Genomic DNA, 25042 nt, shown 5'->3' on the forward strand with positions numbered 1-25042 from the left:
ACGCTTTAATGAACATGTTCGCATCAGCTTCGGAGAGATTCTTAACGCTTCCACGCAACTTTTTATGCTTCTGCTAGGCTTCTGCTCTTCTTTGCCAAAAGTACAAAGCTTGCAGTCGTGCTTGTCTCTTATAACAAATTATTGCAATCACTGGTTTATCTATCGCTCACTGCAGAACGGGAAATATGTCAGCTGAATGGAGAGTGGAATACTATCTCGATGCGATTTCCGGATCTTTGGATTTGATGAATTTTATGAATACTCAATGCAAATGCATAGGAGACATATGTTGACTTGCTGCTGCTACTGCTGATGATGATGATGAATATCTTTAGGATGAACAGATTGATTTTGGGATTATTTAACATAGAAAGAGAATTTTTTGATTTCTCTTTCAAAGTTGATTTAAAAAATTTTGCCAAAGTGTTGTTGCATCGTTTCGGATCAAAAATTCATACATTCTGAAATTCGGTTAGCCATTTTCACTTTTCGACTTTTCGACCACAATTTCACTGGGTCAATTGGACAAAATGAGAATTGCCTATTGATCGAGAAGATATATGTATATATTTTTTGATGCAAATCTATGAGACATCTACGAATTGTTTCGTAAAGAAGAAGAAAGAAAAAATGTATGTAATCGAGAAGCAGCAGCAAGTCACACCTTTGTCTAAGGGAAAATAAAAATGTTATCAAATTGTTATCATTGCAATAATAGACATTACATAATATCATCCATCAATCGTTCAAGTATTGATCGAAATATTGTTGATTCGTTGAAGCTCAAGGTTATTGCAGTAATTCTAGTTAAAAATTTAAAGCTTTTATTTATTTTCTCGTCGTTTTCGTCTTAATTAACGAAAATGTATTTTGGGCGTTTTTCGAGACAATTATTTCAAATGAATCTAACACACAATGTTTTTTTGTTTCTTTATGTTTAATTAAAGCCCAATATGGCTTCCAAGAATGTGGAGTTAATTGACTCATCATTAATCCTAGTCGGTGCATTTGTTTGTATTATATAAATGTAGGCACGCAAATACTAATAAGTATAGTATATATATATATATATATATATATATATATCCACGAATGTTGATAAACTTCGTTACGCGTATGTGTGTATGTATGTTTGTGTGCGTGTGCGTAAGGTTCGAATGAAGCGTACAACAAGCGCACCTTTTCAAATTGAAATCCAAACTGTTATACTTGCATTTGCCAGAAAGAAATGAATGCATTGCTCTTCGCATTAACGTACGTTTATAATATGCCCAGCAATCCCATTCCTTTTGCTAAGAAAAGAAACAAAACAGAAATATAAACTGTTATATTTACTTTTGCTAGAGAGGAACAACCACACGATTCGATGAGGGAATATTTATTTTCCAAAAAGGCGGAGCTTACTTATGTATTGGCATTGGATATGAGAAAATACATTGTTTTCGAATTCGTAACAGATGAGAAGGTGATAAACGAGAGAAATGACTTCGATTCGGTAAGATGAAAGGAAAGAAAGAATTTTTGTATTCTATAGTGAAATTAACTTTGATCAGCCTAAGGTTTTTTTGTGATAGGTTTTTGATAAATTGTGTTCTTTTTTTTCTTGTTCTCAAAAGCGCCCTCTTTATGTCGTGTTTTAAAATTACCCAATTTCATCCGAATAAAGTTATATGCGTTTATTATTCAAAGTGCTGCCAAATTACAGAAATGTTTGTGCTATAATGTATTTACAGAAATGCAAGAAATACTTTTTACTATAAAAACGCTTTTTTTTTGGTTCTATCTCGTACAAATAATCAAGCAATATAAAATTTCATATAATCAATATAATGTTAGCGGAGCTGACCAGTTCGTCAGTTTGCTACGTCGTTCGCATTTCTTTTGAAACAGCTGATGGTTAAAAATTATTGCGAACTGCAAAAATGCTGCTTCTACTTCTACCGGAAAATGTTACAAAAAGGCCACGAAGAAAAAATAAACTTTGGGTGTAGTCATTAAAAAAAGGAAAAAACAGAATTGTTTAAAAGGATATAAAGCAATTAATGAAAAAATTTGTATAAAGCAAAGTCAGCGAACAAGTTTGTAATATTATTAATACTAAAAAAAAAAAAAGAGAAGGAGGAGTATAAGAATTAAAAAATGTCGAAGAATAAACTGAACTTAACATTGCCACCGGTAGATACCTCTGCAGCATCATCCCAAGTGGTACCTACACCACCTTTTAAAACACCTTCAGGCACAGAGTAAATATTGGCTTTAAGGCTTTTACTATATCACTTTCCATCACTAATTATTGCTGTACATTATTTACACTAATACTATAGCTAACTATTTATTATTATATCTTTTATATTTATAAACACTGGAACAACAAACAAACACTTCTGCCCGCACTTAAGAATACAATCAAGGCGAAATAATTTAAAAAATAAGAAAAATTTTTTTAATAAAATGATTCATAATAGTTGGTGCAGATTATAACAAATCAGGTCACATTATAATTGTAGGCGCATGTTTCTATGTATCTGACAGATATTTGTGTATCGTTTAACATTTTTAATCCGTCCGTTTAAAGCTCCTTTCAGTTGATGTATAAATAATCGAAGAAATACGTTTACTAATCTGCAAAGGCATTAAGTTCGTTAAGTCATCCATCAACCCGCGTTCGTTCTTTTATTAAAGTGCAATCAGTTGAATCTTCTTCCTGAAAATTGACTCGTTTCCTGCTTTCGTTCGCCTTTTGCTATCTTCTTCATTCCCTTAATATTTTTGCTTGCTTTTTGTTTTGTTGCACAAAAATTCATTAAAAAGTTAACTTAAAGAAAACATAGTTTGCTGGGTAAGCCGAAGACGAGCATCGAAGCCCTTACCGAAACCCTGGAGGAATTGGAAATGGATGACACGGCTCGTAAACGTATTAAAGTATTCCTCAGTCAAAAGGAGAAAATTGGTGAGCTATCAGACGACGATCTTGAGAAATTGGGTGAACTGGGCTCCGGTAATGGTGGCGTTGTTATGAAGGTGCGTCACATACCCACACAATTGATTATGGCAAGAAAGTTGATACACTTGGAAGTGAAACCTGCGATTAAAAAACAAATCATACGTGAACTAAAAGTATTGCACGAATGCAATTTTCCACACATAGTAGGATTTTATGGAGCATTTTATAGTGATGGTGAAATCAGTATTTGTATGGAATATATGGATGGCGGCTCATTGGATTTGATTTTGAAACGAGCGGGCAGAATTCCAGAATCAATTTTAGGTAAAATAACGTTAGCTGTGCTTAAAGGCCTAAGCTATTTAAGGGATAAACATGCAATTATGCATCGAGACGTCAAGCCCAGCAATATTCTGGTTAATAGTAGTGGCGAAATAAAAATTTGTGATTTCGGTGTATCTGGACAACTCATAGATTCAATGGCGAATTCTTTTGTCGGTACAAGAAGTTATATGTCGGTATGTTTCCATGACCATTGAAAAAACTGATTATTATGTGTTATAATTCATTATTTCCTTAACGTTTTAATAGCCTGAGCGTTTGCAAGGTACACACTACTCTGTGCAATCAGACATTTGGTCTTTGGGTTTGTCACTCGTGGAAATGGCTATCGGAATGTACCCTATACCGCCGCCAGATGCCAAAACAATTGAAGCCATATTTGATGAAAGAAATGAGGACGGCACACAAACTGTGCTTGAACCTAAAGTAATGGCCATTTTTGAACTACTCGACTATATTGTGAATGAACCTCCACCTAAACTAGAGCATAAGGTATTTACCGATAAGTTTAAGGATTTCGTAGATATATGTCTGAAGAAAAATCCCGAAGAACGAGCCGACTTAAAAACACTATTGGTGAGTATTCCTCAATATAGTTTTAAAAGAGAGGGAATGTTTAAAATTTCATATATGTATTCCTTTTTTTCTTTCCTTTTTTTTTTACGTTTTTTAGAATCACCCTTGGATATGTAAGGCTGAAGAGGAAGAAGTTGACATTGCTGGCTGGGTATGTAAAACAATGGACTTGCCCCCATCAACACCAAAACGGAACACATCGCCCAATCAATAAAATATTTAGCATTCGTAATTTAATGTATAATCAATCTCACTTGAAAAGATACATGCTGAAATCTTAATAAATTATGTGTACTACTACTACTACTACTAGGTGGAATGATAAATGCAATTTTATAACTACTTATCAATGAATGCATATATGTGGTATGTGTGCGTGTGTATGCATGTGTGTATATATGTTGGCGTAATGAAGTGAATTGAAATTCTTAATAATTCGCAAGCATTTGTGCCTGCACTTCAAAGGATCAAAATGGTATTTTTATATGATATTTTTAAAAACGTTCACTTCATAACTCTTTTTTTCTGTTTTTAGTTCAACAACTTTTGATTATCAAATTGAACATTTTCATCGAAGTAAGAAAAAATTATGCATCTTGCTCAAGGAAATAAGTCGACATGTATGTGTATTATAACAACATTGACTAGGTGTAATCTTCTGAAAAAATTTCCGGCAATAAATTCATTCGCACTATTTTTTCGTGAATTGCCCGATCAGGAGCAATCAATCAATACATAAAAGAATTATGCGAACTGCCAGCATAAAGGCTCCGAATAAAGGAAGATCTTTGCGATTTCATTTCTAAAGAATAAATTCGGCGCAGCAATTATCTTAAAGAAAGGAAACTATCGAAGGTTATTTATATATGTCCGCATTGATTAAACTTGTTAAATTTTTTTGTATTAAAAATCGAGTTACTGATAATAGCAACCAGAACGTTTTGTTTCCTTTATTCGGGCTAAGAATTAATTTGAACAAGACTTAAGCTGATCAAAACGATCCTTCGACAATGTAAACAAAATTTCAACCAATTAAAACTGACTCTCGATAAATGTTTTTTAAAATTTAAAAGAAAAATTTAGTTTAGCTTTTCGTTTCAGTGGCAACGCCGTAACGACTAGCAGTGGATTGTTGGCCATTCTTGTTTACGTTAGTGAGTTAAATATCGTAAAACAGTTTGTTTACAAAGAAGTCGAAAATTGCACAATATATCAGAATTTTGGAAAAAGTGATTGCAGAGAAAAAAGTATTAAGTTATAAATGAATCTCATAACAAAGCAATTATATTTTGAGAATAGCAAGAGGTTCTGCAGCCAAGAAGAATCGATCTATTAACAAAGCAAAGGCAGTCCATTAATTCCTTGGTTGTTTTCATTCAAGTGCAAGTGTGCGTTGTAAACTTTAGTTTCTCCCTCCCCTCCCCTCCCCACCAATTACCTATTAGCTCTACAAGACCAGCGCAACACTCACTATTTATTGTTCATCGTTTCTGCTACTGGTTGTTTCCTTTGTGTTAGCTGTCGTGTTGTTGCGGTGCTGCTGCCCTCTTTATTGCAACAGAAGTAGATGAAAGCCAGGTGCAGCTGCAGAGTTTACTACGAAGAGTACTGGTTGTACTTGGTTCAGTTCTTTTAGTGGTGCTTACAGCAACGGACGAAAAAGTAGCAGTTAAGCAAATTCAAGTTTTAGAAAATTAATTTATAAGTTGCACTGTTATTGCAAACAGTGAGAATTTTCGCCCAATAAAATACAAATCATCAGTAAAGGTGTAATTATTTAATATCCGGTCATCCGTTTATACGGCACGTTCCCCAAGCGATACAGAATACAGAATATTTGCATTTTAAAGAAGTAATTGCATTGCGTTCGCATTAAGGGTGCTGGTGCACCTAAACATTAATAACAAATATTATCACAGTATGGCTGCAAACAAAGAGAGTCCAAGTCGCGATTCAACAACGTCATCGTCAGCACGTATTTCGCTGTTAGCAGAAGAATCTCTCACACGCGATTACAGTTTAGGCAGCCTGGCCTCAGCTGTCAGTCAGGATGAATTTTTCCGTTGTCGCGATCATGCGGAGAGTGTACTCAAACGCATGCAATTATATTTGGAAAATCAACAGCTGTGTGATGTGGTCCTTATAGCGGGCATAGATGGCCGAAGGTAAGTCATTTTTTAAACTGCCTATTATCTTTCATCCGAGAGGTCATGGCCATATTCCATCATAGTCCATCGCATCCATATCATTGTCTTGCAAATGATTATAACAAAGAAAACATATCAATTCATTTTCTTCCCACATAATTGTTATTATTACTCTACTCCGACAATATCTCTTTGTGTGCATGTTATATCCTCCTTCCTTCGCCCGTTTGTCACATCGCACGGTGATACATGTTATAGTTAATATGCCATGGCATGTATCATTTTCTTTGTTTGTAAATTGCTGCTGGTTATGTGAGAAACAAATGCGGGAAATTGAGTTGAATGTCTGTTTTTTGTGTGCGCGTTGTCTTTTTGTTTTTTTTTTTTTTTTTTTTGCCATTCTTGTCATATTGTTTTCCTTCTTTTTTTTTTTTTTACTACTAATGATTTTTACATTCATTTACACATAAATTTACAAATGCAAAGATCCGTTCGTCGTGTTAGGAATGATCAATTAGTTTACAACAGTCGTCGTTCATTCACTTTTCCTATTGTTCGGCATCGTATGGCGATTGTTTATTGATATTAATCAACATTTATACTCGCTATTTGCGAGTATTGTTTTTTGGTCTACGTCATCCGTTAGATTTCAACTTCAAAAAGAAACGAGGGATACCAATTACACTTGAAATTATAAGCGGTAAAAAAGCACTTTATTGTTTTTTTTTTTTTTAAAAAAAGAAAGAAAAAAAAGGAAAGAACTTTAACCTTTCCTTGCGTCTGTCTTGAGTATACAATTAATTAGATTCGAAGCATTTTCAATTTCGTATTCATTTTTCTACTTTTTATTGTAGAGTGCCTGCCCATCGTCTAGTTTTATCTGCATCAAGCGCGTACTTCTCAGCAATGTTTACGGGTTCGTTGCGTGAGACCAAGGAGGAAGAAGTGACTTTGGGAGAAGTGCACGGTGATGCTTTACAGATTTTAGTACAATACTGTTATACCGGTTTTATTGAATTACGTGAAGATACTGTGGAAACATTATTAGCGACAGCGTGCCTGTTGCAGTTGAATGCTGTCGTCACAGCGTGTTGTAACTTTTTGGCAAGACAATTACATCCTTCGAATTGTTTAGGCTTCGCTTTCTTTGCGGAACAGCAAAGCTGTCATACCTTGTTGCGATTGGCCAAGGCTTATACATGTCAGCATTTTATGCAGGTCAGTAATATTTCTTTATTCTTTTTATCCTATGTATATATTAAACAAAAGGCGTGAATGTTTATCTTTGCGAGCAGGTATGCAAGAATCAAGAGTTCTTTCAGTTAAATGCAGAGCAATTGAGCAAGTTGCTGGCTAGTGATGATCTCAATGTACCATCAGAACAGGATGTCTTCCATTGTTTAATGTCATGGATACAAAATGATCCAAGCAATCGTGACAAACACATTCCCGAACTATTGGCTCTAGTCAGGTTGCCACTCTTGCAGCCCTCATTCATTATGGATCATGTGGAGAGCGTGTGCGCCTCCAATGAGTGCCAGCAATTGGTTATGGAGGCTTTAAAATGGCACTTGCTGCCAGAAAGGCGTTGCTTAATTGCCTCTGAACGTACTAAGCCTCGTAAATCTACTGTTGGGCGCTTGCTGGCTGTGGGAGGAATGGATGCTCATAAGGTTACAGAACTAATGAACTACTGAAGCGATTCGATTCGATTTAACATAGTTTGATCCTTAACTTTGTTTCATAGGGGGCCATTAGTATTGAAAGTTATTGTCCGCGTTTAGATAAATGGACCGTTTGGAACAATATGTCAGCCAGACGTTTGCAATTTGGTGTAGCTGTAATGGATGATAAACTAATTATAGTGGGCGGGCGCGATGGTTTAAAGACCCTTAATACTGTGGAGAGTTTAGACTTGAACACCATGGGCTGGACGCTTCTAAATCCTATGGGCACACATCGTCACGGTTTAGGCGTGGCTGTGCTCGAAGGACCTTTATATGCTGTTGGTGGTCATGATGGATGGAGCTATCTCAATACGGTGGAAAGGTAAGGAGTATATATGTAGATGTAGATAAAATCTTTGACATATAATGCTTCAGATGGGATCCAACGGCTCGCACTTGGAGCTATGTTGCGCCCATGTCTTCTATGAGATCGACGGCTGGCGTAGCTGTTCTGGGAGGACGTCTTTACGTAGTGGGTGGACGTGACGGTTCTGTTTGCCATCGTTCCATAGAATGTTACGACCCTCACACAAACAAATGGACTACGCGAACCGCGATGAACAAAAGACGTGGCGGCGTGGGTGTACGTACAAAAAATAAATAACTTTAGATGTTTTTAAGCAAGGGAACGAACTTCTCGAAACTTATGGTTCTTTTAGGTAGCTGTGGCTCATGGATTCCTTTATGCTTTGGGTGGTCATGATTGCCCCGCTAGCAATCCTTCAGTGTGCCGTACCGATACAGTTGAACGTTACGATCCCGGCACTGATACGTGGACCTTGGTTAGTTCATTTGTTTAATTAAATTAAAGTGAGAAACAGAAAGTTGAAACATTCTCTTTATAGATTTGTTCATTGAGCATTGGTCGTGATGCAATTGGTTGTGCTTTACTAGGTAATCGTTTAATGGCTGTGGGGGGATATGATGGCAATCATTATTTAAAGACTGTGGAAGAATATGATCCAGAGGCGAATGAGTGGAATCAGGTCTCGCCGTTAACTTGTAGTCGCGCCGGAGCTTGTATTGTCGCTATACCCAATATTATTCCGCCAACATCATTGCTGCCCAGTTCAACAGTTTAGTTATTCTTAGTATTTTTATTATTTTTATCAATTAACATTCTGGTGTTTTGTTTGCATAATTGTGCATCCTGCATATAACCTGAGATATTTGCATTTGTCACTATTGCTGCTTATTGCTATAACATGTGTTTGCCCCATGTGCATCTGTGCGCTTTATCAAATTCAACCTACACAGTTTATAAGTTGACGTGTGGACAGCACGACTTTTTTTAAGCGCTATCGTTCCTTCTGCCTGAAAGACATTTTAAACATTCCAATGCTCTGCCTTCTAATAACGATCATTTGTATATTTCCTATTTTCTGTTTTCGTTTATCATTACTGTGTGTTCCTCTTGTTCTTCTTTTTCCGGTACTTCTGTTACATTTTGTAGAAGAAATGGAAACCGGTTAGGTTAAATCCGATTTGCTATCGCCGTACAGTGGATTTTGTCGATTACTACAATCTTTAGAATTAAGCGATTTTATACTATATAAATATTTAATGAATGAAGCATTCTTTACACGCGATATGTATTATTTTATACAAAGCAACAATTTTATCATAGTTTAAAGCGAAAATATTTTTTTAAATATAATGATTTATTTTACTATAGTCTCCGCACACGAAGAACGTACAAGAAAATAAAAATGAATAAACTTTAAAGTGCCTGTTTCCTTACTGCACAGAAAATCTTCTTATTTATGAATGGATAATGTAACGAAATTTTTAATTTTTCAAATATGGAAAGTTGCTCAATTCCTTTCAACATCGTACTAATAAAAAAAAAACGAAAAAATCTGGCAGCATTAGTATTTAACAGCTGATTTGCACTATCATTTCATAACGCTTGATTACTTATCGCAATTTGTATAATGATTAAAGTATTGTGTTAGAAAATATAGACCGAATTTAATAATACGAATAAGGATGGCATTGTCCAGAGGACGTACTGCTGAATTACCAAAAGATGCCGTAATTATTACCGAAGGACAGGCTTTAGCTTACCAATGGAAGATGATCTCCAACTGGGACAAACCCGGAGAAGTGTTTGTGCTACATGCCTGTTTTGTTTTCTAACTTAATTATTTGTGTTTCAGGTGGAGTTTACGTTATTCACCACCCGTCTTAGGGTCGTTGGCAGTCTTTACAAGTGTTTTTATAAATAATCATTACCGTACAAAACTACGGTTGGGCACCTATGGTCAATTCTCTACTTACCTGCCCATTGTGATAATACCGGCTTTACTTTCTATCGGTTGCCATAAATTGTTCGTTCAAAATTCTCTTATTCTGCGTGGAATGTCTGAATGCCCCACTTGCATACAGTTGAGAGCAGCGGCATTTCAGGTTAGTTTCGGTGGTATTTATCCTGGCATTCTGGCCCCATTTGCTGCCTGCATGTTCGCTACACGTCATTTCACCTATCGATTGCCGGCCATCACAGAACAGCCTTTAGAAGTGCTGCAGTTGCTACGAAAATTCGCTAAACCCATTCTCCCGACGATGGGTATGATCTTAGCCGGTCAAGCTTTAATAACCATCTATTTAACTTATAAGCAGCAAAAACAAATTTTGGAAATTTATATGAAGATGAAAAAAATTGAGCAAAATATAGAGACAGAGCTAGGTATTTAAAATATAAAATTCACGTACACATTTTTTTCCAAAACTCACTAGATGCAGTTGTAGCAGCTCTTTTTTAAAATTGAAGAATGCGTTATCGGCTTTTTAAAAAGGTGGCATGTTAAAGCCAAAACCTGATGTCAAAAAGCAAAGTAACCGTTAGTCGTTTTCACTAACTTATTACGATTACTACGCGAAGCGAAGCATAGCTGTACAATTTTCGTTGCTAAAAATAAATTAGGAAAAGTTAGCGAATTTTATTGAAAACTTATTGCAAAATTTGTAGTATTCTTGCAAGTTTTTGAAGGAAATGGCTTCAGAACTAAAAATAATTTCCGGAAAAATCCATCAAGAATAATAGAATACTCACTGCACAGATTCGACTATAAATACTACTACTAACATTTTTTTTTTTTTTTTTGACAGCTTCGACAGAGAGAATATTCTTTTTTTTTTTGAAAATAGGGTAAAATCGAATGCCACGCCTATAAAAATTGTATAAAACTATTCAGGAGACGTACAAGGGGAGATGAATGCATATTTTTGATACATTTATATAAAAAAGATTATATATTACATTTCAAGCAAAGCACTTGAATGTCATTTATCGTGCTAACAAATTTTTAAGCTATTTATCACATTTCTTGGCATATACACCATTTTTACTTTTGGCAACTAGGGCACACCCTTAATAACTGGAGTACCTAAGTCAGCGTTAGGTATAGCTCAGTTTTCCTTAAGATGACGTTCGTCAGCGTAAAGTTTTTGCAATTCGCGAATCATTAAAATTCTTTTTCACGTTCTTGACGTTCAATAATCATTTAGCTTTTACATCTTCTATATCATCGCAGTACAAGCTTATCGTTAAACAACTATGATACAAATTGAAAGTAAAGTGCAACAAAATACATTAAATTTAAAATAATTGTGTTTTTGTGGATAACTTTTAATAAACGATCATAATTTCTTTTTCTTTTTTAGATATCGAGTAAGTATGCATGTCCCATCTAAATTTATAAAACAATAATAGTTTGCTGAAGTTGTCATATGACGTTATAAAAAAACAAAAGGGAAAAAATAAATTATGGAGAATATGGCAACGTTGCCTGCCAACAGCTGATTCTTTTCGTTTGACAAAGTTATTTTTCGCAACCTCTCTCACCGCAGCACGTCAATCAAATTTTTCAATGTGAAATGTAAACGATGGCATTGCTCGAGGACGAATGCTGAGTTGTTAAAAAGTGTAATGGGTTTCGCGTAGTGACTGCCAGTGCGCTGGCTTTAGAATTTCGATGGGAAGCGGGCCCCAGCTGAAGGAGATGAGTTGCTAAATATTAATTTAGATGAGCTCTACGTCGTGCATGCCTTGCTTTAAGATTTATAGCAATCTTTATCAACGTAAAATACAATGTTGTATAAATCTATACAACGAATTCTCTTCCTACCCCTTGTAATAACACTGACTTTGCTGACTTGCGGTTGTCGTATTTGTTATTTTTTTTGAAAATGCAACGGACACTGCTTAGATGTCCCGCCTGCATACAAATGAGAGCAACGGCGCTCCAGGTTTGTATTGGTAGTGTTCATCATAACACCACTCGCTGCCTCATTGTTCGCTAATCGCTTTTTTTTCTGAAGATTGCTCTGCGTCCTGGAAGAGCATATCGAAGTATTACAATAGTTGCGCTTTCGTAGGTAATTCATTTTATCGATATTATGCTGATCTTAGTTGGCTAAAGGTTAATAATCGGTTATTTAATGCACAGGAACCAAAACAACTTTTAGAAATACATATGAAAATGGAAAACGTTGAGCAAGGTTTATGGGACAAACTTGGATTTTTAAAAAATGCGATACTTGTAGAAGATGTTGCAAACGATATCATAGGCAAAAAGAATATTTCTATTGGCAGTAGACTTTTGCATGTATGGTGTAAAAGAAATAAACATTCGTCTAAGCAGTTCGCGCAAATTTGGATTGAAGCCGCCGGGAATCTAAAATTTTAATTCTGGCGATATTTGAGTTGCAGCAGCATACACAACCGTCGCAGAGAGATCTCGCATTTTGAAAAATAATGGTTAACATCTTTCGTTTCCAGATCGCTCTAAAAGCGGGGATTTGTTCCTTGTCTACGCCGAAGTAGATGCTACACGGCAAGCTTACGTTATTCATATTCTATACGAAAGTGCTTCAACATTTACAACTGACGATTGGGTTATTTTTCTGCCCACGAAGCTTGCTCAGAAAACCAAACTGAAAACACTTAAGATACAGATACTGGTAACAAAGAACGTAATATTAAAATTTCTTGACTACCCATTCATATTATTTTCTTGGAAAATAAGAATGGCTGACACAGCAGCTAAACATGCAGCTTCTGCATTATTAGTTATGGACGGCACCATGAAAAATATGGATCTGAAAGGGTATATTGAAAAAATATTGATAAATCCTCTCCACATTTCGAGAACTCGTATTCGGTACGACTAACCTTATGGATGTCTTGAAAGAATCTACAGAATTTAACATCAATAAAATAAACGAGTTTTTTTTTTAACAGAGCCTGCAGTCTTAGCTGCTAGCGCTCATTTTGCTTTAATTAATAGGCATGTTTCGTTGTTATGAATAAACTGTAATAACAGTAATGAAAAATATTATTATTATTATTATTATAAATTTAGCCAGAGAATAAATTCTAAGACTAAAGTCTTTATTCAATAGCATCTAAGGCTTTCAGCTTTATTAAAAACTCTACCGCACTTGGGATTTGAACCCACGACCATTGAGTTTGCTAGTAAAGACTCTTGTCTACTTGGCCACTCAGGTGGATTAAAGGAAAACTAAAATTTTTTTATTTAAAAAAAATTTCAAGAATTTCTCCACTCATACTTGTAACGGTATAGTTGCAACAATACTTTAAAAAAAAAAAATGACAAACACATTATTGGTTTTTTGAAACGGTGGCATCTTAAAGCAAAAGCTCGATGTCAAAATGGGAAGTAACCGTTAGTCGTTTTCACTAACTTATTACGATTACTACGCGAAGCGAAGAATGTCCGCAGAATTTTCATTGCTAAAAATAAACTAGGAAAAGTTAACGAATTTTATTAAAAATTTATTGAAAAATATGTAAGTGCGAAACGTGACCATAATTCTTACAAGTTTTTAAATGAATCGAATGTAAAATAAGTGAAAATTTTTATAAAAATTTGCCAAAAATAGTTAAATAGTCACTGTGTAGACAGTACGACCTCGACTATACATATTACCATTACACTACATTTTTTCTTTTTTGAGATTCTCAACAACGCGAAAGCTCATTATTTCGTTTTATTAAAGCCATCGTAATTATTTTTATAGATATTTATGTATTGCTATCGCAACCAATACAATGAATATGAAGCAAGTAGTCAATCAACTATACAACCAACACACAAATACCTGTCATCCCATTATCGGTGCCCACTCCGCCTAACAAATTCACTTTTTTAAGAGGCATAACATAATTATAGCATTGGTTTGGCACTACAAGCAGTTACCTGATTGATTGGGAGTGCCTATTATGCTCATTTTCATCAAAACTATGATGATGCGACCAACACACCTTTCTCTATATACTTTCCATTTTGAAAAAATATTTCCTGCTTTGCGTAATTCATGGTTTGTTGCTTGCTTTAAAAATAGATGCCTTTCTTTTTTTTCTTTATGATATGAATTGATTCATTTCATTTTCAAAATAACACAGAATAACGATAACCAAAACAGCAGCAAAAACAATAGCAATAGCAATAATGTGTAGCAAAGACAAAATCAGTGATAAAAGTTTCAAAAATAAATTCATTAACATATATGTGTGTATATGACCGTGTGAAAGAATGAATAGATAAAATATATGTGTATAAGATATAGATATGAAACGATATACATAGATGCATATATAAAGTTTTTACTACGTACCGTTGATGCTAATTAATGAAATCATGTGGCGTATGACAACGAAAGTATCAGTCAGTAAAGTGTTGCATTGTATAACTTGCGTGCAGTGCCCATTCATGTATATCCCAGTGGTTTTGTGCCGTGTTTAAAATCATCCAAAACATATCTTTTTTTTTTGTTTTACATTTTATCACGTACTGAACGTTCAAGAAATATGTTTCGATATAAACAGACTCGACTTGTAATTACTTTACAACTTTTAATCTAATAACAAATATAATTACTTTTATTTATTATGGGCTTTTCACCTAAACATAATTCAAACACTGATTACCATTAATCAAACGAAATAGTCTTTAAAAGAGAAAGAGAATAGAGCGCCATAAAGAGAGAGAGAGAGAGAGAGAAATTTTTCATAAATATTGTACGATGCGTGTAGTTAAGCTAATTGGCTTATTTAACTGATTGCATTGACTGTCATAACAAAAGAATTGAATTTATTTACTTACTAACTGTTCTTAAAGAGTTGTAAAAGAAAGCTTTACGTATATTTAACTGAGCTCTCACAATTAAGACTAAGATTACACTACTTCATTAACGTAGTTATCTTCCATATGAGTAAATTCATTAAAAATTACGCGGTTCACTATTTCATCATATAGTATAGAGATCATTGAATAGGTGGATTGTTTCCCGCCGTTCTTATTTGTTCTATATATATTATAAAGATTACCTATTCAAACTATATCATTTAAATCATCTGTCGCGCAACAAGTGTATGGTTTATGTGTGCTTGTGTGTGTGTGTGTGTGTATGATTGAAAATCGATCTATTTCTTAGTATCTCCCAAAAATTCGAAACAGGTCAGGTTGTCCTAGCCCGATTAAAATCAATGGTAATCAGAGAAGGTGATACTTGGCGAATTCGACGGATGTGATAGACCCTCATATTACATCGATTCGTTCTGTTTTGTTATAATAGATTTTTCGTTTTCGATACTTGCTGCCATCAAATATTTTTGCACATTTTGGTAGACTGGATAAGCTGGACGGACCGGCTTACAATTAATGTTTTTGGGCTTAAAGTCGTTTTAATGCATTCATTTTGTTGTCAGCGCGAACAATTTGATATCAATTAGCAATTAATTCAAATACCCAGTATATGTAAATATTATGTGGTAAAAGCCATTAAAGCAATTATTTATGTAATTTCATCATTTACTCTTTTAGATTAAACTCTTGAAATAGCGCTTGAAATAACTACAAATATGTAAGGGTGTGTTTTGAAGTCTTCTTTTTCAATCGTCCACATGAAAGGTAAGTGGATCCCCCGTTAATTGAAAATACTAGAAAAATAAAATTTCAATATTGATTTTTATTCGCAGATATCTTGAAACTAATACCAATTTTGAACGTGTAAAGTATCGAAATAGTTTTATTTTTCATAAGCAGAAATTATCGGAAATATTGTATACATATCATTGGCTTGGTACACGATACGCTGCCCCAGCGTATTTAGAATTGACGATAAAATCAAGTCGACGATTTTAATATGCCGGTAACTTCGCCACGCAGATCGTTAATATTGGCCAGTGGCAGCATCTACGGCACGTCATCGTCGACGACTGGTGGCTCGAGCGTTACCTCTGCGTCACCATCTTCCTCAACGACTTCAGAACGGACTAGCGGCTACAAATCGTATTTGGATCGCGCCGGTAGTCTATCAAAATATTCAGTATCCACATCAACTTCATCGTCTTACAGTCCAAGTTACAGTAGCTATTTGAGTGGCAGCTCTTATTCATCGTATTCACCTCGTTCATATTCAACTTATCGAAGTACCGGTTCAAGCTTAACTGGTGGTTCCTCCGGCATTGGTACTTATCGCAGTACAAGCTCATCGTTAAACAACTATGATACAAATTCATGTGGAGTGAGTATAATTTATTATTTTTAAACGAGATTGATTACATTCATTTATTTCTGGAGCGGAAAAGTTATCTACCTGAGAAATTTTATTTTATTTTTTTTTTTTCGAGTTCTAAAATTTTCCAAACGTATGCAATGATCCATTATTGTACCATCTAAATGCTAAATCATTAGTTGAAAAAAGCATTTGATATGTTCGGCTAATGTACCAAGTAATCATGCATTTCACCCGCATACCGATTTATATCCACACAGGGCATTTTTCCAGAATGAAAGCTGATCCTGCTAAAAATACTTTCATAGTTTTGAATGTCTGGTAAATAACCAAGAAGGCCTCCATAGATAGAATATAAAATATGTTGTTACTATTAATACATCTATTTAAAGCCTCAATCCCAAAGACAATGACCTTTAAAAACATGATTTTTTGAATATATATCCTTAAGATTTTGCTTTTTATTCTTTTACAAAAAACGATCGCGCAAGAAAAATATTGTTTTTTAATATTGAAAAGCAGTTTTGAAATTATCTTATCATCTTATGATAAAGTGTAATATTTTGCGAGGTTACACATTGATAGGCTAGGACCCCACATATATTTTACATTTTTTGTAAACTTTTAAATACGTTATTTCTTTTACTTGGAAAATCACCTGATTTTGTGGCCATGCAATGCGTTCAATTTCTACTATTTTATCTGCACGTAATCGCGATCATATTCAACACGAAATTCTATATGACTGATCGATCGTCTACTCGTTCACTTCGTGGTATTTTGTATTTGTGACTGTTGTCGTTATGCTTTTCCGGGTTGCATTGTGTAAATGTTGTTTTTGTATACATGATCTGCATACACACGCACACAATATTCACAAAACAACAATGCGATATATATCATCAACATGTAAATGACTCCATTTAAATTGCCATGCGATGTTCATGATGATGACCGAAGGTGAACAAACGTTCAAAAGATTCGCATACATTGCGAAAAGACAGCATTGGTCAGGATGTGGGAGCGAAGAAACCACCTTCTGGTTCAGAAGGGAGTGGCAGCCAGTCGAAACGTACGCCAGGTTCATGTTCATCGTCATCCCTGGCCCGTTTAGTTGCCACCTCTGCTCTGGACATTTATGAAAAATATAGTCCAGCACACTATAAACCCAATACTGAACTATCTGGTTCTAGATCATCGGGTCTCAGTGAGGCTGCCGCAACTGATAGTGACGACAGGCGATCAACTACCTCAGATGTTGCATATGAGCGACCACGTAGCCGTTATAGTCGTTTATATAGTCAACAAAAAAACGTTGATGAAGTCGATAATATAGGAACCGCACACAATAGATCAGGAAGCGGATCACGTATATCGGGACGTTTAAGTATAACAAATTCGGCGGAAGACGTACCTACAGCCACTGTAACCCTGCATGGAACACGTTTGCGGAAAACAAAGGGTCATGAAGAAGATAAAAAAATTTGGAAAAACGGTACAATTCAGGATCATGAGAATGATAGTAATGGATTGGACGCTGCCGTACCGTATGTGAAATTGAATAAGTTGAAGCTTAATAGCAATCAGGGTGAGACGCCAGATACCAATCAAACGCAAGGTAATAATAAACTGACAGATAGCGGTGGTAGCATGTACGACACCGGTGAGAATGTGGACATCAAGTGGAACAATGCTGATTCCACCAAAGAGGATGTAAACGATAACGCAAAGGTAACACATAGTTCTCTCGGCAGAATTTATTTAAAAATGAAAACCCAAAAGTGAAAAATGTCTCGAGCTGGCTTACTAACACCATTAATTCGAATTTAATCCGATATTACCTATATACATATTCACCCTTTGACTTAAATATTTTGATATTGTATATTCACTTTGCGTGTGTGTGTGTGTGTGTGTGTCTGTGGCTTGGCACGCGTTTTCTGTCTTTCTCTCTTCTTTCTTAAGATTTAATTAATCATTTTTAAGGAAATTTTATCGCTATAGGAAGATAATAAAATAATTGCAGAATTAGGATAACAGAATGGTGTGAATAGTTTCAATGTGAAATACATTTACATGCGGATTTACTTACTCATTTGCAAAAATTTAAAACTTTTCATCTCTAACCCATACATACTTGCCTCTATGCGTACATTCCATCATTTCCATTTGCTAACAGTGTTTTCCTTTTCCAGTTAATCTCTTCCAGATACTACACTATAGCGAACGCATGTTCAAGAATCGCACGTCAGCTCATTAAGGTTTGTTGTGAGTTATTATGTGTATGTGTTATAATTTAAAGCAAAGCCTTTAGAGATTACAACTATAAAATATGCATAAGACAATTGTCTAAATCTGTTATTGCACCCGTCAAAGACCGCGTAAAATGTTGAAGTGTGCATAGTAATGCACGCATATACAAGCACCGGCATCGGCAACGGCAACGGCATCGGCAAAGGATAATTGTATCCTAGTGATTTAAATAAAACAGCCAACATAACCACAATAAAGTATCGCAGCAACACTTGTATTCGAGAAACAACAATAAAAGAAAACGAATAAAATAAAAATTAATGAAAAGTGTATAATAGACTGCTTTCCAGAAAGTCTTAATAATAAATAAAGAAAAAAAAAGATAATAAAAATTTAAAAAAAAAAAAAAAACAAAAAAAATTAAATAATGATAGACGTTAAAAAAACTAGAAATAATTTCCAAAAATTTCCATCACTGAAGCAAAAATGTGATCCCGTCATTGTAGTACGACCTCAAACTAATGCTACAAAATCCGCATTAAATATAAAACCAGCGACAGTGTCATCAAAAGTTAAACAAACGATAAGAACAACAAAAGTAACAGGAACAGGAGCTGCAAATAAATCTATTACGAATCCCGTTAGAGAAGCTAATCAACATTTTTTCTTAATATCGACCTTCAAAGATCAAAATTTTCTTAAAGAAGAGTGCGAATTGGCCCATGCTCAGGTCTCGAAAGCTACTACAAAAAAACCGACATTACCTTCAGTTGAAAGCCGCAAGACGAACACTCTGATCAGCAGCCTTTCAAATAATAACTACCGTAACTCGGTAAGATAAGTAATTGTGTCTGAATGAATGAATGGGGTAAATTTTCAAGCTGCTATCACTCTCATAATAGCTCAGCGGAGCTGATTTCTTAACTTTTGTTACTAAAAGAAAAAAAAAAAAAAAAAAAAAAAAAAAAATAGAAAAGCAAAGAAAAGCAAAGAAAAGCAAAACGTTTTCCATCCAAGTTTAGAGATAACAGCGAGTCTCCGAATCGCCCGTTAAAATCTAGGTTAATCAAAAAGAGCCTTTAAAGTAGATATTTATTCATTCATAATAATAAATTTTAAATAATCATTATACTGATTGTAAATAATTCGAATTATATCCGTGTACATATATATGTATATATCCCGTATATAGAATTTATTTAATATAATAAATAGCTTAGGCTATACAAATGTGTTCACAATTGCTAGAAGAAGAGCTTGAAAATTTGCTTCAATTCGTGAAGCTAAGCGTTTAAATCGTTTTTCATCGTATTGTTAAACTTATTAATCGCAGACGAAATCCTCAGCAGCCTTAGCTGCGTTAGCAATAAATGGGATGCGCCGCAGCAGTAATGGCAGTCAATTGGGCACAGCCACAGCGATTGCAACGTCTCTTGGCAAGGTGGATAATAATTGTATTGGATCTCAATGTAAAGGTTTTACGAGTGGTACAGCAACATCCACAGCTGCAACCATCGCTGGTACCGCAATTACAACGGCATCTTCGAAGAAGTTAAACTCGGGCGGGTACCATCTTAGCAATTCTACGTACGGTACAACGAAACTAACTAATCGTAATTCACAAGTGAAGCCTTTAATACATCGCAGCGGGGCTAGTGTTACATCTAGCGGTGGAACACCGTCATCGATATCGCAACGCCGCAATAATAACAATAACGGTAGCAACACTAGCTTAAATAGCATTTCTAATAATCACGGCAATAACAATATGCAAACATCACTAGATCAAGACGATATTAAATTTATTGATAGCGATGAGCAACCAACAACCACAGCAATGGAACGCAAATCTCAAGTTACCTGTGAAACACGATGCTGCGCTGCGCATTCGCACGGTATAGCTGCAGTTAAAAATCGCGTACGACCAAAATCAACGATTATAAGTTCAGCATCGAGTTCGGCATCAGCGGCGGCAACAACGGCGGCAAATAATTCCATTTTCGAAAAAGTGAATAATTATAAATATTCTAATGGTACGGCGGGTGGAGAGAAGCGATCGGAATGCCGCCATCCGACTGCAATGTTTATTGATTCGAATAGTATTCGCGCGTCCATTGAAAAATTTGACAATTATAGCGAACAAAAGAGATTGCCACTAAATTCGGTGCAACTGCGTTCTCATGGTGGCGGGGGCAGCACCAATAACCTGCAGCATCATCGCCATAGTAGTGATTTCGATAACAGCAACTTAAGGCTGCCCAATAGTGGAGGTGGTTCGTTAACGCGTGCTCCTTATCGAAGTTCAGCTGGTGTTGCTGGCAAAACCAATTTGTACTCGAACACTGCAGCATCTACTTCGACGACTCGACAAGTTATTGGCACTCATCCCAATACCACCGGTAGTTTACCGTTAAAGAATAGTCGTCATTATAATCATGCCGACGAGCCTTCCGTATCTGGTCTTTCAAGCTCGGTGGACGGCGATTTTGGTAAAAAGAAATTGACCGCCACATCCGGTGGGGAGGATAGTGTAAGTTTTACTTTTGAAACAAGCCGAAATCGAACCACTGGATACCGTAATAGTTGCCAGAAAAAACTTTTCAAATGCGTCAACTGAATCGCATTTCAAAGGATTTATTCGAGCAACCCACACGTATACGAAGTTACACGAGCACAACATTTTTCTAATTTACTTTTGTAAATCGCGCACACACTTATCCCCGATTCAATTTCCAGTATCCTAACTCTCATTCATTTACATATTTATGAGCCTTAATTTAGCGTTAGCGAGTAAAGACTCTTTTCCGGAGTTTTTATTTTTTTTTTTTATTTTTTTTTTATTTTTTTTATATTAGATTATTGAGAGAGGAAGTTTTTCGTTATCGCTTACGATCGAAGAGACGTTTAGCTTCGGAATGCTCGCTCGGTGGGCGAATACACATTCGTTAGCAGTGATTTGTTTTATGTGTTTTTTTTTTTTGTTTTGTTTTATTTGCATGTCGAGACAGGTTTAGTTTTTTTTTTTTTTTTTTTTTTTTTTTTTTTTTGGGGTAAATTTTTTTTTTTTTTAAAAATCCTCGTTGGTATGATTTTTTTTTTTTTTTTTTTTTTTGTGTTTGCTAAAGTATTCCCTGTTCGTATCTTCTTAGCTGATCTGTCTCTTTTTTTTCTACACTAACTGCTTTCGCTTACATTGTTGCGTTCTTTCTACTGAACAAAGCGTATTTTTAAGATTCTCTTTTTTAATTTTCTCCTAATTCATGCTCTAATGAGATCATTGGTGACTTTTCATTCATAATTGCTTTTATAACTGTTCTATTCCTTTAAAATTTAGATACGAAATACAGTACATACGACAGCTTCGCCCGTGTCTCGCTATTGGGAAAGAGATAGTTCCAGACCATCAATTTCCACTACTCGGAGTCATGCGGACGAAAGAAAATTATCATTTAGCAGTGAAGATACTGAAGGTATGTACCATCTCTCCTCTAAACAACAACTAAATATTATCGTTTACCGGGATTGAGATTTTCATTCGATAAAAAATCAACAAAAAAATTATCATTTTTTGTGATGCGCTCAACGAGATTTTGTTACGTCTGATCTATAGATCAGAAATGTATTCAGTTTCTTATGTAAGGTGTGATTTGTTTTTTTTTTTTTTTGAGTTGCCACTCATAATATATTTTTCACTTATTTTTTAAAAATATTTTATGAGAATCAATGTAAAATTTCGAATATAAGTCACCTTGTATTTGAAAAACGGAAAAACGTTTTTAACATTGCCGGGCCATATCCGTTATCATTTCATTAATGTTTTTCAATATTTCAAGATTTTTCGCGTAGTTGTCTATGGGTGTAGGCGTCTTATCTATTTATTTATTTATTAATTTTTTTTTTTTTTGTTAATTTAAAAATAAAATCTCTTGTGCCATTTCAATACATAATAACAGGAAAATATTTTGTTGTTGTTGTTTTATGATTTTGAAATTAATGTTTTATTCTGAATGGTTTATAGATCTAATAGTGGTACGTTTCGCATATTCATTAATATTCATAATATTCATGATAATTTTTATTTTTCTTAATCGTGCTCGTTGCATTTCCATTACCATCATTTATCAGGTCTGTGTGGTCTGAGGAATATTGGAAACACATGTTTTATGAACTCCGTCATACAGTGTCTAAGTCACACAAATGAGCTGACGAAATTCTTAAGGAATTATAGTGCCACCAAATCGCCTATATCGAAAGATCAGCAAATTTTATATGGTAAGTACGCGAATATATATATATATAAATAAATAAAAATAATTTCATCATATATTTATTTTCGATTTCCATTATTAATCGTTAAGAGTTTTCAAAGCTGATTAGAGAAATGTGGTCACCGAATACTCACAGCGTTACACCGTTAGAATTAAAAAGGGCCTTCTCGAGTAAGCATCGCATGTATAGCGATTATAATCAGCAAGACGCTCAAGAGTTTTTGCGCTTCTTTTTGGATTCGTTGCACAGTGCTCTCAATACTGGCAACAAAGGTGAACACTTGAGAGTTGATGACAATCTCAGGTTAGTTTGAAAGGCAAAAAAAAAAAATCTATAACAATTTCATGGGCTACTAAAAATGTCGCTTTCAGTGATAATAGGAAGGCCGAGCAAACATGGGAGTGGTACTGTCGTCACGAATGTTCAATTATACGAGATTTATTTGTGGGCCAATTAAAGAGCACGCTGCGATGTACCGTTTGCGGTAATGCCAGTGTGACTTTTGATCCTTTCTGGGATCTTAGTGTGCCATTACCTTCTTCGTCCCGTTGTAAATTGGAAGCTTGCTTAGATTTATTTATACGTGAGGAGGTATTAGACGGCGACGAAATGCCTACATGTTCCAAATGTCAAACACGTCGAAAATGCACGAAAACTTTTACTATTCAACGGTTCCCCAAATATTTGGTGATACGTAAGCTTTCCGCTTGTTGACAATAATTTTGCATATCTTTTTTGTTTCATAGACTGTGTTTGCTTCCATCCGTAGATCTGAAACGTTTCTCTGAGACACGTTGGAGCAAACTATCGAACATAGTCGAATTTCCGACGGGTGAACGCGAATTGAATATGGCACCTTATGCAGCAAATACTAATTCAAATATGTACTACTCGCTGTACGCTATATCAAATCATATGGGTACACAATTGCAAATATTTTTTTTAGAAATTTGTATTTAATTTAGCTTTCTATCATTTTAGGCTCAACAGCTGGTGGCCATTACGTGGCCATATGTAAGCATCCATTTACCCAAAAATGGCATGAGTTCAACGATAACCTGTAAGAAATTATCCCGATAATGGAATAATGATGACGAACAATAATTTTTATTAATTTCCTTTTATTTATAGAGTTAGCGATGCCCTGTCTGAACATCATCTTGTCTCATCTAGTGCCTACATTTTGTTCTACGAACGTGCGTAAATACCGTCTATTTTACTAACGCCATAACTAACTAACTATACTGAACTTACAATTGAAAAAACCAACGTAAAAAGAGAAAAACGAACGTTGTTTTTACGATGGAATGTTGTGCAAGGAATTGCTTGGATAGAAGTAGCAGTGAAACAAAAATCGAAGCAAACACAAAAAAAAAAAACAAAAAAAAAAAAAAAAAAACCAAACAAAAAAATGCAACCAGTGGATCACAGTAAAGAAAATCAACTTTGGATATAACAATAACATAACAATAACGACATTATTGAGGCCGCTTTCTTTCTAAAGATTTTTTTTATCGTCAAACTCAAAAAAAAAAAAAAAAAAAAAATCCCAAATTCTCTCTTAAATCTCTTTAACTATATTTAAATGCAATAGTTTGAATGTAATCTATTTCTCTTTGTGTGTGAGTCTATTAACTAACTGTATTGTTTTTCTTCTTTTTTTTAAACATATTTTTGTAAAAGGTATCCGCTTTAATTTCTAAGCATCTAAGCAGGTTGTGTGCGAAAGATGCTTTGTAATGTAATTATGCTACAACAATCAAAGAGAGAGAGAGAGAGAGAGAGAGAGACAATGAGAAAGAGAAAGAGAAAGAGAAAGAGAGAGAGAGAGAGAGAAAGAGAAAAAAAGAAAAATATTTAAATTGGTATTAAGGATAATATATTTCGTATAGTCTAATATTTTATGGCTCGCAAATTTTAATATGGATAATAACGTTAGGAGTTTCATAAAAGATTTCATTTATGAATATTTAAGGCTTTTTTTTTTTCTTTTTTTTTTTTTTTGTAAAACATTAAAAACGAAGGTAAAGATTTTCTCTTGTTCTCATTTGCTAAAGGAGACAAATCGTTCTCATACAATTTCAAGTTGCTGTGCATTAGAAAGTGTTATTTTTTATAATCTGTACTATCTTTATACGCTTCATTTAGGAAAAATTATTTTAAAAAGATTTTTAGATCATCTTGTAAAATTTTTAAGCTAAGTAAGTGAAATGCTAGTCGGTTTATAGTTAAAATTCATT

General features: G+C 34.7%; 4 protein-coding genes across 10 annotated transcripts; all 4 read left to right on the top strand.

Annotated features, from left to right (window-relative positions):
- Nucleotides 1-1847: 1847 nt before the first annotated feature.
- On the top strand, nucleotides 1848-4171 carry LOC119638140 (dual specificity mitogen-activated protein kinase kinase dSOR1). 2 transcript variants are annotated; one of them, XM_038034809.1, is made up of 4 exons: nucleotides 1848-2243; nucleotides 2832-3462; nucleotides 3536-3862; nucleotides 3960-4171. In XM_038034809.1, the coding sequence occupies exons 1-4, from the start codon at nucleotides 2140-2142 to the stop codon at nucleotides 4074-4076; spliced, it is 1179 nt and encodes a 392-aa protein (XP_037890737.1). In that variant the 5' UTR covers nucleotides 1848-2139; the 3' UTR covers nucleotides 4077-4171. The 2 variants fall into 2 exon arrangements, with proteins under 2 accessions (XP_037890737.1, XP_037890729.1); XM_038034801.1 differs by having other exon boundaries at nucleotides 1849-2243; nucleotides 2823-3462; nucleotides 3960-4170.
- Nucleotides 4172-4787: 616 nt separating this feature from the next.
- LOC119638132 (kelch-like protein 5) lies at nucleotides 4788-9459 on the top strand. Its single transcript, XM_038034789.1, has 9 exons — nucleotides 4788-4874; nucleotides 4964-6027; nucleotides 6864-7227; nucleotides 7305-7682; nucleotides 7757-8058; nucleotides 8112-8319; nucleotides 8396-8518; nucleotides 8582-8812; nucleotides 9190-9459. Exons 2-9 carry the CDS (start codon nucleotides 5783-5785, stop codon nucleotides 9265-9267), a joined length of 1929 nt encoding a protein of 642 aa, XP_037890717.1. The 5' UTR covers nucleotides 4788-4874; nucleotides 4964-5782; the 3' UTR covers nucleotides 9268-9459.
- Nucleotides 9460-9606: 147 nt separating this feature from the next.
- On the top strand, nucleotides 9607-10574 carry LOC119632308. Its single transcript, XM_038025150.1, has 2 exons — nucleotides 9607-9844; nucleotides 9896-10574. Exons 1-2 carry the CDS (start codon nucleotides 9726-9728, stop codon nucleotides 10431-10433), a joined length of 657 nt encoding a protein of 218 aa, XP_037881078.1. The 5' UTR covers nucleotides 9607-9725; the 3' UTR covers nucleotides 10434-10574.
- Nucleotides 10575-13424: 2850 nt separating this feature from the next.
- LOC119632273 (ubiquitin carboxyl-terminal hydrolase Usp2) lies at nucleotides 13425-24725 on the top strand. 6 transcript variants are annotated; one of them, XM_038025109.1, is made up of 12 exons: nucleotides 13425-13550; nucleotides 15339-15520; nucleotides 15587-15673; nucleotides 15742-16289; nucleotides 17241-18011; nucleotides 21868-22003; nucleotides 22659-22805; nucleotides 22892-23105; nucleotides 23174-23496; nucleotides 23572-23721; nucleotides 23784-23862; nucleotides 23934-24725. In XM_038025109.1, the coding sequence occupies exons 4-12, from the start codon at nucleotides 15909-15911 to the stop codon at nucleotides 24004-24006; spliced, it is 2274 nt and encodes a 757-aa protein (XP_037881037.1). In that variant the 5' UTR covers nucleotides 13425-13550; nucleotides 15339-15520; nucleotides 15587-15673; nucleotides 15742-15908; the 3' UTR covers nucleotides 24007-24725. The 6 variants fall into 6 exon arrangements, with proteins under 6 accessions (XP_037881037.1, XP_037881045.1, XP_037881053.1 ...); XM_038025117.1 differs by having other exon boundaries at nucleotides 15392-15520; XM_038025125.1 differs by lacking the exon at nucleotides 15339-15520.
- Nucleotides 24726-25042: the final 317 nt, after the last annotated feature.

This window comes from Glossina fuscipes, unplaced genomic scaffold (genome assembly GCF_014805625.2).
Source record: "Glossina fuscipes isolate IAEA_lab_2018 unplaced genomic scaffold, Yale_Gfus_2 0, whole genome shotgun sequence".
NCBI classification, from domain to species: Eukaryota; Metazoa; Arthropoda; class Insecta; order Diptera; family Glossinidae; genus Glossina; species Glossina fuscipes.